Genomic DNA, 16,163 nt, shown 5'->3' with positions numbered 1-16,163 from the left:
ATAGGTGCGAGCACTACCAGCAAGTAAGCGACATCTGACATGTGAAGAGGACAACAGAAATTGGATCCTGCCAATGGAACCATACTGCAGGAGTTTTAAATCTTTGTGAAACCCGAATACAGTAAACATATGTCAATTGTATTTATCATTTATTAGAAACTAAAACAAGTGCTAAGGTATAACTTCAGAAGATTAATTTTTGCTCTTTAATTGTTCATCATTATTGATGATGTTTGTGTCAAAGCAGAGCATTTATAGAATTTTTTTTGCATCTCAAAACCATAAAATAAGTGAGGATGAGGAATGCAATTTGGTTACCTCAATTGACCAGTGTAAAAAAACGAACAACCATACCACTCTACTCTCTTTCCTATTCTGACAAATATGTAAATATTTATAATTTTTTTTGCTATAAAGCATTGAGACTTACTCTTTGTTTTTGATCTCTTAGTTCACTTGTATTTACACAGTAAACTTTGAAGTATTGATTCAGGTTTAACTTGGACTATTTAATAGCTTAGGGATTGATGCTCAGTTGTCATGTTCAAACCTGAAGTGGCAAGATACTCCTACCGTTTCTCCTGTTCTATAACACTTGTGATTAACCTTGTGACTTTACTCAACAATTTCACAAAGTATGATTGCTTGAGATAGAAACACCAGGATGTAGTGCACCCAAGTATAGCCTAACAAGAACTCTATAGCACGTTTTCAGTTTTACTGAAAATCATTGGCTGCAAGACATCCTCTAAAGATGAGGAAAATAATCAGAAGTTATGATTTCCATTGAAACCAGTGACATAGGTAGGAAAAGGAAGAGGTCCTGGACACAGAGATTTGTGGACTTCAGAAAAGATTAAAGTGCAAAAACTCAAGGAGGGTTGTCTCTAAATTGTTTCCAGTACTACATTCTGATTTTTTTATATACTTTTGTGGATGTGGTACCACTAACAAGGCTAGTATTTGTTTCCCATCCCAAACTGCCTTTGAATTATGAAGATTATTGGGTATTTTCAGAAGGCAATTAAGAGTCAACTGCATTGCTATGAGTATGGAGTCAGATGTAGGCTAGACCAGGTAAAGATGATGTACTTCATTCTCTGGAGGGTATTAATGAACCCGCATGGGTGTGTATGACAATTGATCGTTTCATACTCCTTACTTAATATGGGTTAGATTTATGGTTGGCATGTTTATAGCATTGATGGAGATTACAAATCTCCAGTGAGATAATACGTCTGTAAGGATGCTTCAAAGACTGAATTTGTTTGGTTATGATTAAGCAACTGAAAATGGGCTTTTCTTTTGAAGATGTTTAATTTTGACCATGATTAATCAGAAGGAAATAAATGAGAAAATCTATCAGAAAATTTCAGGGAAATGTTTAGAAAAAAACAAGAATAGGAGAGAATTTTATTTCCTCAAATATTGACTGAGAGCAGGGTTGCAGGTGCACAAGATAAGGGGCATGTTGGGAAAGAATATCGAAAGTTCTGTACACATTCAATTAGTGTTTGGCATAATGAGAAAAGCAGCAGTGCTGGATTTAGCTCTAAGGAATATATGAGTGCAAGTAAGCTGGGCTGTATGGAAGTACATTGGGTAATAGTGATCATAATATGATTAAATTTAAAGTCCATATTTAAACTGCTCAACTGACTGACAGCCAATTTCCATTAATCTATGAATTCAAAAAGAAATCTTGTCTAAGTAAACAGTAACTGAGCAATGGCAGGCCTCAATATTAGTATAAATCAAGCATATTCCCATTAGAAGGAAATAATGAGGAATCCAAAGTTAGAGCTTCCTGAATTGCAAAGGAAATAGAAATTGCAATTCAACAGAAAAAAACAAAACTTATGACAAAATCAGGAAGAGTACAGAGTGCAGAAAAAAATTGAAAATGGATACAAATGGTTTGAAGAAATTTGTGGGTTAAAAAACAAGAAAGTTTGTGTTTACATAGTATCTTTTACAACCACAGAACATCAGAAACTGCTTTACAGCTATTAAGGTATTTTGAAGTGTCGTTCTAATATAAAAAATATTACAGCCAGTTTGCACACAGCAAGTTGCATTGAATAGCAGCGTGAGAAGGAGCAGATAATCTGTTTAATTAGCATTTTGAATGCTGATTAAGGAACTAATATTGGCCAGGACACCAACAGTACCTCCACTGCTCTTCTTTGAAATAGTGCAGTGAGGTCTTTTATATCCATATGAGTAAGACAAGGAGTTGGTTTAATGTTTTATCTGAAAGATGGCTCCTTCATAATACTTCACTACCACACTGAAGTATTCGCATGATTTTAGTTCTGTGTTTAAGTCCTGAAGTATGACTCCTGATGAAGAGTCCTGCCTGAAATGTCGAATTTCCACTCCTCTGATGCTGCTTGACTTGCTGTGCTTTTTCCAGCTCCACATTTTATTGACATGAACTCTCAACCTTCTTTCTCAGAAGGTGACAATGCACCCAGCTGATCCACAACCAACCCATGAAAGCTCACATAAAAGACAACCAAGAAAGATATTAACGCAAAGAATATAAGAATTTAAGGGTTTAAATGTTTTAGTAGGGTCAGAGGTGGGGGTAAAAGAGGGGGAGGTGTGGCATTGCTTGTCAAAGATAGTATTACAGCTGTGGAAAGGACGATGGATGAAGACTTGCCATCTGAGGTAGTTTGGGCTGAGGTTAGGAATAGGAAAGGTGAGCTCACCCTGTTAGGAGTCTTTTACCGGCCTCCTAATAGTCCTAGAATCGTAGAAGAAAGGATTGCGAGGATGATTCAAGAGAAGAGTGAAAGTAATAGGGTGGTTGTTATGGGGGACTTTAACTTTCCTGATATTGATTGGGAAAGCTATAGCTCAAGTTCGTTAGATGGGTCAGTGTTTGCCCAATGTGTGCAGGAGGGTTTCCTGACACAATATGTAGATAGGCCAACAAGAGGTGAGGCCATACTGGATTTGGTTCTGGGTAACGAACCAGGCCAGGTGTTAGAATTAGAGGTAGGTGAGCACTTTGGGGACAGTGACCACAATTCGGTGACTTTTACTCTAGTGATGGAGAGGGATAAGTGTGCACTACAGGGCAAGAGTTATAGCTGGGGGCAGGGAAATTATGATGCGGTGAGGCATGACTTAGGATGTGTGGCTTGGAAAAGTAAGCTTCAAGGCAAGGGCGTAATTGATATGTGGAGCTTGTTCAAGGAGCAACTATTGAGTGTCCTTGATAAGTATGTACCTGTCAGGCAGGGAGGAAAGGGTCGTGTGAGGGAGCCGTGGTTTAATAAGGAATTGGAATCCCTTGTTAAATGGAAGAGGGCGGCCTATGTAAAGAAGAGGCGTGAAGGTTCAATTGGGGCGATTGAGAGTTATAAGGTAGCCAGGAAGGACCTGAAGAGAGAGCTAAGAGCAGCAAGGAGGGGACATGAAAGGTCCTTAGTTGGTAGGATTAGGGAAACCCTAAGGCTTTCTATAGGTATGTCAGGAATAAAAGAATGACTAGGGTAGGAATAGGTCCAGTCAAGGATAGTAGTGGGAAGTTGCGTGTGGAGGCTGAAGAGATTGGGGAGACACTGAATGAATATTTTTTGTCAGTATTCACTCAGGAACAGGACATTGTTGTCGATGTGAATACTGAGTCACAATTAAGTAGAATGGATGGCTTTGAAGTATGTAGAGAGGAGGTGTTGGAAATTCTGGAAAGGGTGAAAATAGATAAGTCCCCTGGGCCTGATGGCATTTATCCTAGGATTCTCTGGGAAGCAAAGGAGGAGATTGCAGAGCCATTGGCCTTGAGTTTTATGTCCTCATCTACAGGAGTAGTGCCAGAAGATTGGAGGCTAGCAAATGTGGTTCCCTTGTTCAAGAAGGGGAGTAGGGATAACCCTAGTAACTATAGGCCGGTGAGTCTCACTTCTGTTGTGGGCAAAGTCTTAGAGAGAATTGTAAGGGATAGGATTTATGAACATCTGGATAGGAATAATGTGATCAAGGATAGTCAGCATGGTTTTGTGAAGGGCAGGTCGTGCCTCACAAACCTTATTGAATTCTTTGAGAAGGTGACTAAGGAGGTGGACGAGGGTAAAGCGGTAGATGTGGTGTAAATGGATTTTAGTAAGGCGTTTGATAAGGTTCCCCATGATAGACTACTGCAAAAAATACGGAGGTATGGCATTGAGGGTGAGTTGGAGGTTTGGATTAGGAGTTGGCTGGCTGGAAGAAGACAGAGGGTAGCCGTCACTAGCGGTGTTCTGCAAGGATCTGTTTTGGGACCATTGCTGTTTGTCATTTTTATAAATGATCTGGAAGAGGGGTTAGAAGGTTGGGTGAGCAAGTTTGCGGATGATACGAAAGTCGGAGGAGTTGTAGACAGGAAGTATGTGGCAGGTTACAGCGGGATATAGATAAGCTGCAGAGCTGGGCAGAAAGGTGGCAAATGGAGTTCAATGTAGCTAAGTGTGAGGTGATTCACTTTGGTAAGAGTAACAAAAAGATGGGGTACTGGGCTAATGGTCGGATACTTGGCAGTGTGGATGAGCAGAGGGATCTTGGTGTCCATGTACACAGATCTTTGAAAGTTGCCACCCAGGTAAATAGTGCGGTGAAGAAGGCATATGGCGTACTGGCTTTTATTGGTAGAGGAATTGAGTTCCGGAGTCCTGAGGTCATGTTGCAGTTGTATAAGACTCTGGTGCGGCCACATCTGGAGTATTGTGTGCAGTTTTGGTCGCCATACTATAGGAAGGATGTGGAGGCACTGGAACGGGTGCAGAGGAGGTTTACCAGGATGTTGCCTGGTATGGTAGGAAGATCGTATGAGGAAAGGCTGAGGCACTTGGGGTTGTTTTCATTGGAGAAAAGAAGGTTTAGGGGTGACTTGATAGAGGTGTACAAGATGATTAGGGGTTTAGATAGGGTTGACCGTGAGAATCTTTTTCCACGTATGGAGTCAGCTATTACAAGGGGGCATAGCTTTAAATTAAGGGGGTGGTAGGTATAGGACAGATGTTAGTGGTAGGTTCTTTACTCAGCGAGTCGTGAATTCATGGAATGCCCTGCCAGTAGCAGTGGTGGACTCTCCCTCATTATGGGCATTTAAGCGGGCATTGGATAGGCATATGGAGGATAGTGGGCTAGTGTAGGTTAGGTGGGCTTGGATCGGCGCAACATCGAGGGCCGAAAGGCCTGTACTGCACTGTATTCTTCTATGTTCTATGTAAGAATAGTTTAAGGAATGTTAAGGTCAATTAGGCACACAAAATATAATTAATATTGCAGTGGAGGAGATGAACAATATAAAAATGGTTAAAACGCTTTAGATAGACTGCCATCACTTAAGATCCTGCTGTTTTGCAATGATTACAATCTTCTTCAGTCTTGGAAATGGAGTCTGAATCAAAGCAGGTAAGAGAAGCAAAAATAGAAGAACATGTAAACAATAGTAACCATAATAAATAAAAGCATAAACATGATTTAAAGAAAAAAAAACTAATAGCTTGGCAAACAGCTGATTTTAGAATTTGAGCAAATAAAATGGGAGATTGTGGTACAATAATTTCACCAGACTAGTAATGCAGATAGGCATGTTCAAATTCAACCATGGCAACTGGTGGGATTTAAATTTAATAATAAACCTGGAATTAAAAGTATCAGCTTTGGTTACCATTAAATTGTAATTAATTGTTCAAACACCTTTCTTGTTCACTAATGTCCTTTGGAAAATGGCATCTTCCATCTTTGGCCACTCATTACCACTTGTGTCTCCAGATCCTCAGGAATGCTGTTTACTTCCCTCAGAAGTAGCAGTTCAAGTGCAGTTAAGGATGGCAAACAATGGTTGCCTTGCCAGTGATGCCTATATCCCATGGAAGAATAAAGAACAGTTTATTATACTAGAAAATAACATTATAGAATGAAAATTGGGAATAATTTTAAAAGTTTTAAACAAATGCAAGAAGTATCTTTCTCTAAAAGACAAGAGCAAACTAAACATTATAATGTATCAGAATAATTGAGCATTAAGAAAATAGGAAAACCTTTAAAAGCATTGACAGCAGAAAAGAATTTGAAGAATGTAGTAGATAAATCAGTAAAACAATTAGGAAGGCTAACAGAAGCCTTGAAATAAAAGTATCAAGGGATGTAATTCAGTAGTAATTTGAATTTGAATTTCACCTCAATTGAAAAGGAGGGCTGTGATGAGAGTAGGACCACTTTGGATAAAACCACAAGTAACAGTAAAGAGATGGCAGAAATGTTAAATAATTACTTCAGTTTGACATTTACCAGGCAGATGGAACAGGTAGACATAACACTGACTAAAAGACAAAAATGATTAATAAGTGCAATTAAAATATCAAGGGTACATATTGAATAAAGAAACTAAAACAGCCCTTAATCTGCATGGATTGCATCTACATCTAATAGTATCTAGGGAAGAGACAATATTGATAGCACATAATAATTCAATAGAAAAAGGTGCCAGTGAGCCAGTAGAAAGCTAATGTTATTCATTTATGTAAGAAGTGGGACAATACGTATCCAGGGAATTAAAGGTCAGCCAGTTTAACATTAGCGGAAAGAAAAAATTGAATTCTCACTAAAGGAGAGAAGAATACCTAGATATTAAAAATATTATAATGAATAGTTGATAGATTTCCAAAGTGAAAATCTTTCTTAGCCAACCATTTTTTTGAGAAGGGTAAAGAAAATAGGCAATGATTATGTTGCATGTCTAGATTAGTCATGATTCGGAGATGCCGGTGTTGGACTGGGGTGTACAAAGTTAAAAATCACACAACACCAGGTTATAGTCCAATAGGTTTAATTGGAAGCACACTGGTTTTCGGAGCGATGCTCCTTCATCAGGTGACAATCACCTGATGAAGGAGCATCGCTCCGAAAGCTAGTGTGCTTCCAATTAAACCTGTTGGACTATAACCTGGTGTTGTGTGATTTTTAACTTTGTCTAGATTAGAGTGGTGCTGGAAAAGCACAGCAGGTCAGCCAGCATCCGAGGAGCAGGACAATCGATGTTTCAGGCAAAAGCCCTTCCTAATGAAATAGTTTTACATTAGGAAAACTAATGAAGCACCTGCAGTACGGCATAGTGGCTCAATGGCTAGTACTGCTGCCTCACAGCACCAGGGACCCAGGTTGGATTCCCACCTTGGGCGCCTGTCTGTGTGGAGCTTGCACATTCTCCCAGTATCTATGTGGAAGGGCTTTTGCCCGAAACATTGATTTTCCTGCTCCTCGGATGCTGGCTGACCTGCTGTGCTTTTCCATCACCACTCTAATCTAGACTCTGGTTTCCAGCATCTGCAATCCTCACTTTTGCCTAATGGTTATGCTGCAAGTCTAATTTAAGTGAATTTCTGAAGTGCTCTATTGTAGATAAATCAGAGAATGTGGAGTCAGGGGAAAGGGTCAGAATAGATTGCTGGTTGGCTTCAAGACAGAAAGCAAATAGAGAGAATGATAGATATTCAAAGTGGAAAGTGGTATTCCACAAGAGTTGATATTAGGCCCACTACTGTTTGCAATTTGCAAACTCCAAATTGTTGTTGGTATTTTTGGTATACTTTACATAAAATTTGGGGTGAGGGTTGGGAGTGAGTAGTCAATGCTGAGGAGGACAGCTCTATATTACCAAAGATATGTAGAATGGGCAATTAATTGATTAATGAAGTTCAACATAGTTGCTTGAAAATGTGAGGTAGTATATTTTGCTTGGAGTAACAGGAAGTCACTTATTATTTATTGGGTAGAGAAGCAAAATAATTTGAATACAAATACACCATTCACTAATATTTGCACTTCAGATTAGCAGCATCATTTATTTTTACAAGTGCATTGAGCTCTGTTAAAAGCAGTGTACTTCGATTAGATTCCCTACAGTATGGAAACAGGCCATTTAGCCCAAGTCCACACCAACCCTCCAAAGAGTAACCTACCCAGACCCATTCCCCTACCTTATATTTACCCCTGACTAATGCACCTAACACTATGGGCAATTTAGTATGGCCAATTCACCTGACCTGTACATCTTTGGATAGTGGGAAGAAGCCAGAGCACTGGAGGAAATCCAGGTAGACACTGGGAGAATATGCAAACTCCACCCAGACAGGCACCCAAGGTGGGAATCCATCCTGGGTCCCTGGTGCTGTGAGGCAGCAGTGCTAGCCACTGAGCTGCTGTGCCGTACTGCAGGTGCTGGAGATTTGAAATAAAAACAAAATGCTGTAGAAACTCTATAGGTCTGGCAGCATCTCTGGAGAGATAAACAGTAAATGTTTGAGTCAGACATGATTTCTTCTTGAAACAGAGTAGGAAAGTCATGCTAAACCTGCATTAAACCTCAATTATATGACCTTACAGTTCTGGTCACATTTTATAAAAAGAATGCAGAGGGTGCAGAGAATTTTTACAAGAATGATACCTGGTGCACAGGCATGCACATCAAGAAAGGATTGATAGGCTGGATGTTTTCTCTCTTGGGAGAAAGAGGCTCATGTGTGATCTAATAGAAATCTTAAACAATGTGAAAGGTTTTGAATGAGTAAATACAGAGAGAATATTTCCTCTCCTGGAGAATTAAAGACCATCAATATAAATTAGTCACCAAGGAAACCAATATGTAATTCAGAAGAAACTTCTTCACTCATCTCTTACCAAGAATGTCAAACTCATTACCACTGGGTGGGTTGAAGCTTGTCTTAAATGTTTAAGGCAAATCTGGGCAAACAGAAGAGGGCAATGAATTGATTGTATATTTAGATTCTGGGGTGATTTGATTGGACCATAAATATCACCATTGATTTATTGGACCAAAATGGCCTGTTTCTGTGTAGCTAATCTAATCTAATACAATATAATCTAATGTAATTTCTGAGTCCAAACAGTTTTATATAAATGATCAGTGACAAATAAAGATATTCAATTATCTTATCTGATAGGGTTTAGAGGTGAAAGATGAATTGTACTGGTTCAGTTTCTCCTGGGGAACAATGAAATATTGACATATAGTTAAAGAGAAGAACGTTGGAGTGCTTCTCATTTAGCTTCATCATTAGCAGACAGTGAATTCTATCTATCTAACCTGATTAACCTGTTTGACAGTAACAGGGGATTGAAGGTAATGTATAATTATGCACTTTCCCAAGTATTTGACAATACCTTTAGAAAATAGAGATTGTTTTAATTGTATTTTTAAAATGATGTGGTAACTGTGTAATTGGCTAAGGGATAGGAAGTGGAGATGATATATGCATTGCCTACTGCAGCTTAAATAACGCACAGACACTTCTAAGGTTCAGCACAGCCAATTGATTTTTAAAAACAACATTTTTCTAAAGTATTTGTGGCATTTTAAAATCTCAAATAAAGTCACTGCAAAATTTAGACTCTGTTGGCAGAATAGTGCCTCCGAATTTTGCTTTGCCACATGAAAGTCAAATGCTTGGTTAATTAATTGAGTGTTAGAATTTCTGTTTAAACAAAGAACATGTATTAACATATTTAATAAATGCATAGATGGAGTAGAAGCCAATGTACAGATCTTCCACTTAACAATACTTGAATTCTGGAGGCAATGATGAATAAAGTTTAGGTCTAATTGCAAGAAATGACACCTGACCAACATGTTTTGCTTCAATTTCAGACACACTATGACTCATTAGGGAAAAAGGGAATATGGCCATGGGTCAACAACATCCTTCCATGATTAGAATCCAAGAAATTCAAAAGGGAATCCATGAAGCTAGGCGACTTGTAGTTTCGTTCAGTGGTACACAGTCTGATAGAGAATACAAGCGCCTGGAGAGCACTTTGATCAAGATGCTGTTTGAGTTAGATGCAGTAGACACTGATGGCAAGCCTGACATCCAGCATGGCCGTAGAAGTGCAGTGAATGATGTGGAGGGACTGCTCAAAGAGTTAGAACAAATTGCAACTCATCCATCACGCCTGAGGGTGGAAAAGGTCTTCAGTGATGCACAACAGTTGGTTACCAATGAGTTATCTTCAGCTGGGGGTTTGATAACTGAAGAATTTGCTGAGCGCATCCAAGAAATTATATTTCAACTGACACAGGTGAAAACAGGAGGAAAAATTAGCTTGAGGAAAGCTAGATATCGAGCTTTGACCAAGATTTGTGCACTGCAGGACATCATTGAAAATTGTATTGGTCGGCAAGCCTTATCTTTACCTCTGTCTGCAGATACACACCCTTCTGTTCCCAAGATCAACTCTGTTTTATGTGAAGTTAGCAAAGCGAGATGGGATGTAATTGGCCTGCTTATGAACCTGAATACCTTGGAGAACTGTGCACATCTTTCCCGTATTCTCACAGGATTGTTAATGCAATTGGATGCAATTGATGTGGTTGGGCACTCAGAAGCAAGAAACTATCGGAAACGTGTAGTGCATGAAATCAATTGTTTACTCGAACACTTGGAGATTGAATCAGAAGGCGAGGCTGCAGGTAGTTACGATCTAGCACAAAATCAGTCTATCAAACAGATAGAAGAAATAGGGAAGAAGACGGCACATTTAAAACAACAGCTGCTACAACTAGAAAATGCTTCTGACCTCCATTTCAAACCAAAAGGAGAACTGCAAAGTGTTCTTACTGAATTAGATAAAGTAGACATTGGCAAAAATCCATGTATCCGTGAAGCTAGGAGAAGAGCTGTAGTTGATGTGCAGGCTGTAATAGCTTATGTTGACCTGAAAGAGACGCTTGCAAAGAGAGCAAACATGGAAGAGCAACTTAGGGATGAACATCCTTCACAGAAAGCTATATGGCAGGTTCTGAGCGATTTGTCAGAATTTCAAAAGCAGGTATTGTCATTTGATGGAGACAGAACAGACAAGAATTACATGAGACTGGAAGAAATGCTCACAAAGCAACTCCTAGCACTCGATGCAGTAGAGACCCGAGGGAATGATGGTGCTAAGGTTGCCAGAAAACAAGCAGTGAAATTTGCTCAAAATATTCTGAATTATCTAGACATGAAAACAGATGAATGGGAATATTGAATAGCAGTTCGATGCATGAAGTATAGTGTTTTTGACTCATGCTTTGCACTATTTCTATTCATTTAGAAGAATTGTTGAGGCACATTTACCACTATCAGGAAGATTAAAGTTCATATCATTAAATTATGTAATTGATTTAGCTAGATTTTTCAAAGAAAATTAAAGTTTTTCTTACATTTTGAATAGTAATATAATGAATGCTATAAAGGTGGTTTGGTATTTCATTACATCATTAAAATTGCAAACAATATATGCTTTGTTAGGAGCAATATAGCAAGGCAGTGAATTATAATATTTTGAAATCGGCAAAAGAATTGATAGATTTAGACCCCAGGTGTTACCGTATTAATGCTGGTTTTCAGCCATTCATATTTTTCTTGGGGTTCATTCATCTCCAGCACGTCAGCTGACTAGCTGAGATAACTGGGCCTTGACCTGCAAGCAAACCATTTCATTGATGATAGTTAAGATGGAGTGCTGAAAGTGAGCACACTAATTTTTAATTTTTTAAATTTGTTTGTGTATTTATTTCTATTGCCATTGAATAAGTCTCCTATTCTCCCTCAACTATGTGGGCATGCAGTTGTGTAGCCACTCAAGTTCATAGTTTGTGGAACTAACAAGCCCATGCACAAGCAGTAGATTTTTAAAATTTGTGCAGTTATACAATTATCTTGAAAGCATCCCAGAAATGCAAAACATAAGCTACACATGGTAGAGAGAAATTTGAGAAAATGTTAAATTTACATATTTTAATGTACATTTACCATGCTAGCATGTTATCCCACTGGCCTTATTGCTTTCCCCTAAGAATCCATCTGTGTTGAAGAAATAACATGGAGAAGTATTAGATGAGTTTGAAGGTAAAATAATTGAATGTTATTGTTAAAGATTTGACCCACAGAGTTGACAATGATGTTTCAATGATGTATCTCCCGTAGGGAGATATTTTGTCAAACATTTACACACTGCACTTGAGAATGCTTCCTCGATTTTTGAGAGTCTGACAATTAGCTTGTGTAAATGCATTATAGCTAGAGAGATTCTGTATAGACAATTGTACTTCATCAAAATGCAGTTTAGGTAACACCAAATAATACCCAATGAAAGTAAAATAATTTAGTGTATTTGAATATATGTAAATTTTCCTGAAATTAAACAAAGGTTGACTGGCTGTTTTAAACAAAATTGGGGATTGGTAATTAGGTTAAGATTATTTCAGTGCTCCTTTCAATATTTAGCAAAGAAACTTTGAAAAACTTTATGATTTTACTCTGGCTTAACTTGATAGTGACTCCAATATTTTGTATTGTGTTTACATCATACAAAAATGATTCAATCTTTATATACTTTCCACTGAATGAGACCAAAGTTAAGTAAATTAATTGTACAGTTTAGTTAAAGCAAACCAAAGTGCATTATTTGCAATGCCCTTTTCAAATGAATCAATCAGTCAATCTATATAGTCACACTATATTCATCATGGCTGTCCTCATCCCACAAAAGCTGATTCAGTCTGTTGTATCAAATGAAATAACAATGTGTCCCCAATGCACCCAGAAATTAATGATATATGACATTAATTAACTTTTAACGATTTTAATTGATAGTACTGAATATTGACTTAATCAGCAGTTGTCTTGAATATAGTTTAAACCTAAAATATCACTCATCATTAATAGGGGTTGAGAATTATAGTTAAAACATTGTATTTGAAATGTTGGGGGCCTTATAGCAAATTGAACAATATCAATTTGCATTTATAATCAGAAGTACATGGATTCAGCAATGTTTTTACTTTCCAGTTAAAAAACAAGTAAGCCTTTTTTTTTGAAAAATGTGTTTGTATGAAGCCTCTTAAATTTTTCTTTTTAGTGAGGGTTGATATTTCCTTTTTCAGTATGCTGCATCACTAATGTGGAGTAAAATTTAACTGGATATGGCTGCAGTTCGAATCAAAGGATTGAGTTGCAGCAGCTTGATATTCATGCTCCCATGCTTGTACTGTACTTGTATATTTTGTAAATAATAACAGTTGCTCTTTTTTAAAGACAGAAACACATCAATCATAAATTGCTTAAAATATGCTCTTAGAATTCATCCATATCTCAATATCTGTGCTATGCATTTGCTGAAAATGTATCGTTAAATGCCTTAGTTTTGTAATGGATCAAAAATTGCAATACCTCAACACTGAATTTAAAATACCATGTTAAGAATAATGCAGATTTGTAGCACAATATTATTGTGTCACAAATAAATCTTTTAGCAAATGATTCTGGTACCTGCAATACCGATCAGTTTCTTTTTACATTGCTTAAATTCAGTATCAATCAACTGACTATAATTTTTTAATCAGTTGGATGAATATCGTTAAAATCAACAGTTCAAAATTCATCTCTAAAAAAATTACAGCAATGATATCAGCTGTGAAATATTAATTTTAAATTGCACTAATGTAATTTTTTGAAAAAATAAATTTGAACAATTTTTTTCTAGTGTGAATTGGCAAACCAAACAATGCTGTTAATATTTGCTCAATTGATATTGAAATGCACTCTCTTCTAAAGTTATTGATTATAACAGATTTAAAAGTTTCAGCAAGTGTCCTATTGATAATTATATTTTTCCAAGGGTCCACTTGGCCAATAATAACTTGAACTGTTGGATTATGGGATGATTATATTTAAAAATATAATCCTCTGCATTATCAGGTTGTACTCTACCTTCGAATAAGTTTCATTCTCCATGTGATTTCTATTTAAGATTTAGGGTATCTCCAAAGAAATTGTTTTTCTAGTCACGTTTCATCATCAACAAACAAAGTATTTTATTTAAATAATACTGCCATACTAAAGATTAATGGTTTACTTGAAATATTTAAATATTACAGATCAGCATTGTGTGTTTTCTTTGGTATGATATTGTTAATTTTTTTGAATTGTTTGAAATAAATAGCAACTTCTCAATTCAAATACTTGGCATAAATTCTAAGTTTCTGAGTTCATTTTTCAAAGATTAAAAAATGCTATTTTGCAATACATCAATCTATAATTACAACAAAATTTTATTAGTATATCTGTGCAACAAATAATTGCATTTGAAAAAACACTTAATTGTTTTCTTTGACTAAAAATAGCAGCCCAAAGAAATTAATTTTATTTTCATGGGTATACTGAGTTTCTAGCTAATCTTCAAAGACCGGCATTTGACAAAATTGTGAATTGTTTATAAACGCTAAATGTGTAAATTCATGTTAAATTGCTATGTGCAGACTGAGGAATTAGTAGCTCCAGCGTACTAGGGTTGTCATGTGTTTCACAGTTTTAGAGACTTTGGTGAACAAGCTTTGGCAAGTTGTTGGAGTGCACTGAGTAAAACTTCCAACATCTTGAAGGAAAAGGGTAGCAAGTATCTGGGAATGACATCATCTCCAAGTCAAACATTAGCCTAAGTTGAACATATATTGCCATTCCTTCATAATTGCGTGGTCAATATGCCTGCACTATTGCCACATACAACAGCTTATTGAAGAAGGTGACTGATATTGTCAATAACTTCTGACCCTGCCAGTAATGCCTAATCCTATGGCAGTATAGTTTAAGATAAAAATTGAAACTATTTGATTAATGTATTCTGAGAAGACTGACATGAGCATTGAAATCGTGGATAAATAAACATAGAATAAAGTATGGGAGTATGAAAGTGCAGTAAGACAAAAGGTATTCAGGTGTTTGATTGAGGTCACATTGGTGTTTTTAAGACACTATGCATAAAGTTTTTTTTTCATATTGGTATTCTGCTTGAGAATTTGTGCATCAATATTTTCATAATAGCCCTGTTTCAACTTCCAATTTTGAAATGTGAACATGACAAACTAGTGAATTAAAAACAAAATGAGACTAAAATCAAAATACAGCAGTTCTGGCAGCATTTATGGAGACCAAAGCAAAATTAATATTTCAGATTTAGATGATCGGTCATCTTTCTAATTTTTAATTCAGAATTTCATCCCTGCAGTATTTTGCTTTTGTACTAATATATCTGAGACACTTAGATTTTCAGGGCTGAGTTATCAGAATGTGAAGAGTGCAGATGACACCCAGGTTTGCAGGTTGACTATCCTCATAAGCCACCAGGGTGCATTGTTTATAGACATGATTCGTTTCCACATCGTGTAACGTTATTGCAGAGTTCAGCTTGGTGTTGCTTTGCTGTACTCTAGATTCTGAGGGCACCACTTATGAATAAATCAAGCAAGGCTGTATGCTGTCAATTTACTGAGACCAGCTTCTTTTCATTTTATAAGTAGCCCTGCCATTTATTTTGGTGTTTTGTTTTGCTGATCATTTTTGTCTATGCCATCACATGATTCAGGCTTGCAAAACTCAAGAGTGTGTTTACTATTGTATTTCTTGTTGAATGGTGTTAAAATTAAATGCTATTGAAGTTTTGATTGATTAAATGCATGTTTTGTTTGTCTTGACTGAAACCCAATTCAGTGTTTCTGTGAATATATTAAATAGAATAATTTGGCAAATAAAACTTCGTATCATCTGCCAATTTATTGTTTACCATTCAAGGTACTGAGCTACAGGACAAAACTATTGTTATAAAGAATTGTAGAATATGGAATCTGTTAATTTTTGGGGTTTTTCTTTGTATTGCACATTTTGAATCTGCACAATGCTTGTCCTTTCAAAGCGATTTGTTTTATGAATCAAGCAGTATTATGCTCTGCTGTTTGGTTTATTCTTAACTGCATTTTAAAAAGTATTTTTATTGAAAAAAGATTTCTTACAAAATTACAACAATAAACCAACAATAATGCTACTCTTTTTAAAAAAAATTTAAAAACAACAATATAAACAAAACAAAACTATACTCATGTGCAAGATAAACAGTCCAGTAGAAGTGATAAATAAATAGCATCACTCAGTGCAACGAAACAATAGCTCCTGACCTTCAAGAGCATTGAATATAACACCTGCATTTATTCTAAATTCTTCCTGTCAGGGTACCAAGTTCACTAAATCAGATCGTCATAGCTACACAAAAGCCCTAATTAGAATAGCAGATAAATCTATATCTAGGTAATCCAAATAGGGCTACCACGTCTG

At 36.7% G+C, this 16,163-nt stretch overlaps 1 protein-coding gene across 4 annotated transcripts in view; it reads left to right on the top strand.

Annotated features, from left to right (window-relative positions):
• The window catches only part of bag5 (BAG cochaperone 5), a 28,019-nt gene extending 12,431 nt beyond the window's left edge, over positions 1-15,588 (top strand). For 3 of the 4 annotated variants that reach the window (XM_043697507.2, XM_043697508.2, XM_043697509.2), the window contains exon 2: positions 9,665-15,588. In XM_043697507.2, the coding sequence (XP_043553442.2) occupies positions 9,697-11,043 (1,347 nt within the window). In that variant the 5' untranslated portion in view covers positions 9,665-9,696 and the 3' untranslated portion in view covers positions 11,044-15,588. Of the gene's footprint in view, positions 1-151; positions 177-9,664 lie in introns of those variants that run through there. The other variant, XM_087989802.1, reaches the window with a different exon arrangement.
• The last annotated feature ends 575 nt before the right edge of the window (positions 15,589-16,163 follow it).

This window comes from Chiloscyllium plagiosum, unplaced genomic scaffold (genome assembly GCF_037043375.1).
Source record: "Chiloscyllium plagiosum isolate Xiang-an unplaced genomic scaffold, Cpla_swu_hap1 HiC_scaffold_8, whole genome shotgun sequence".
Lineage (NCBI taxonomy): Eukaryota > Metazoa > Chordata > Chondrichthyes > Orectolobiformes > Hemiscylliidae > Chiloscyllium > Chiloscyllium plagiosum.
This window is presented reverse-complemented; position numbering and strand designations above follow the sequence as displayed.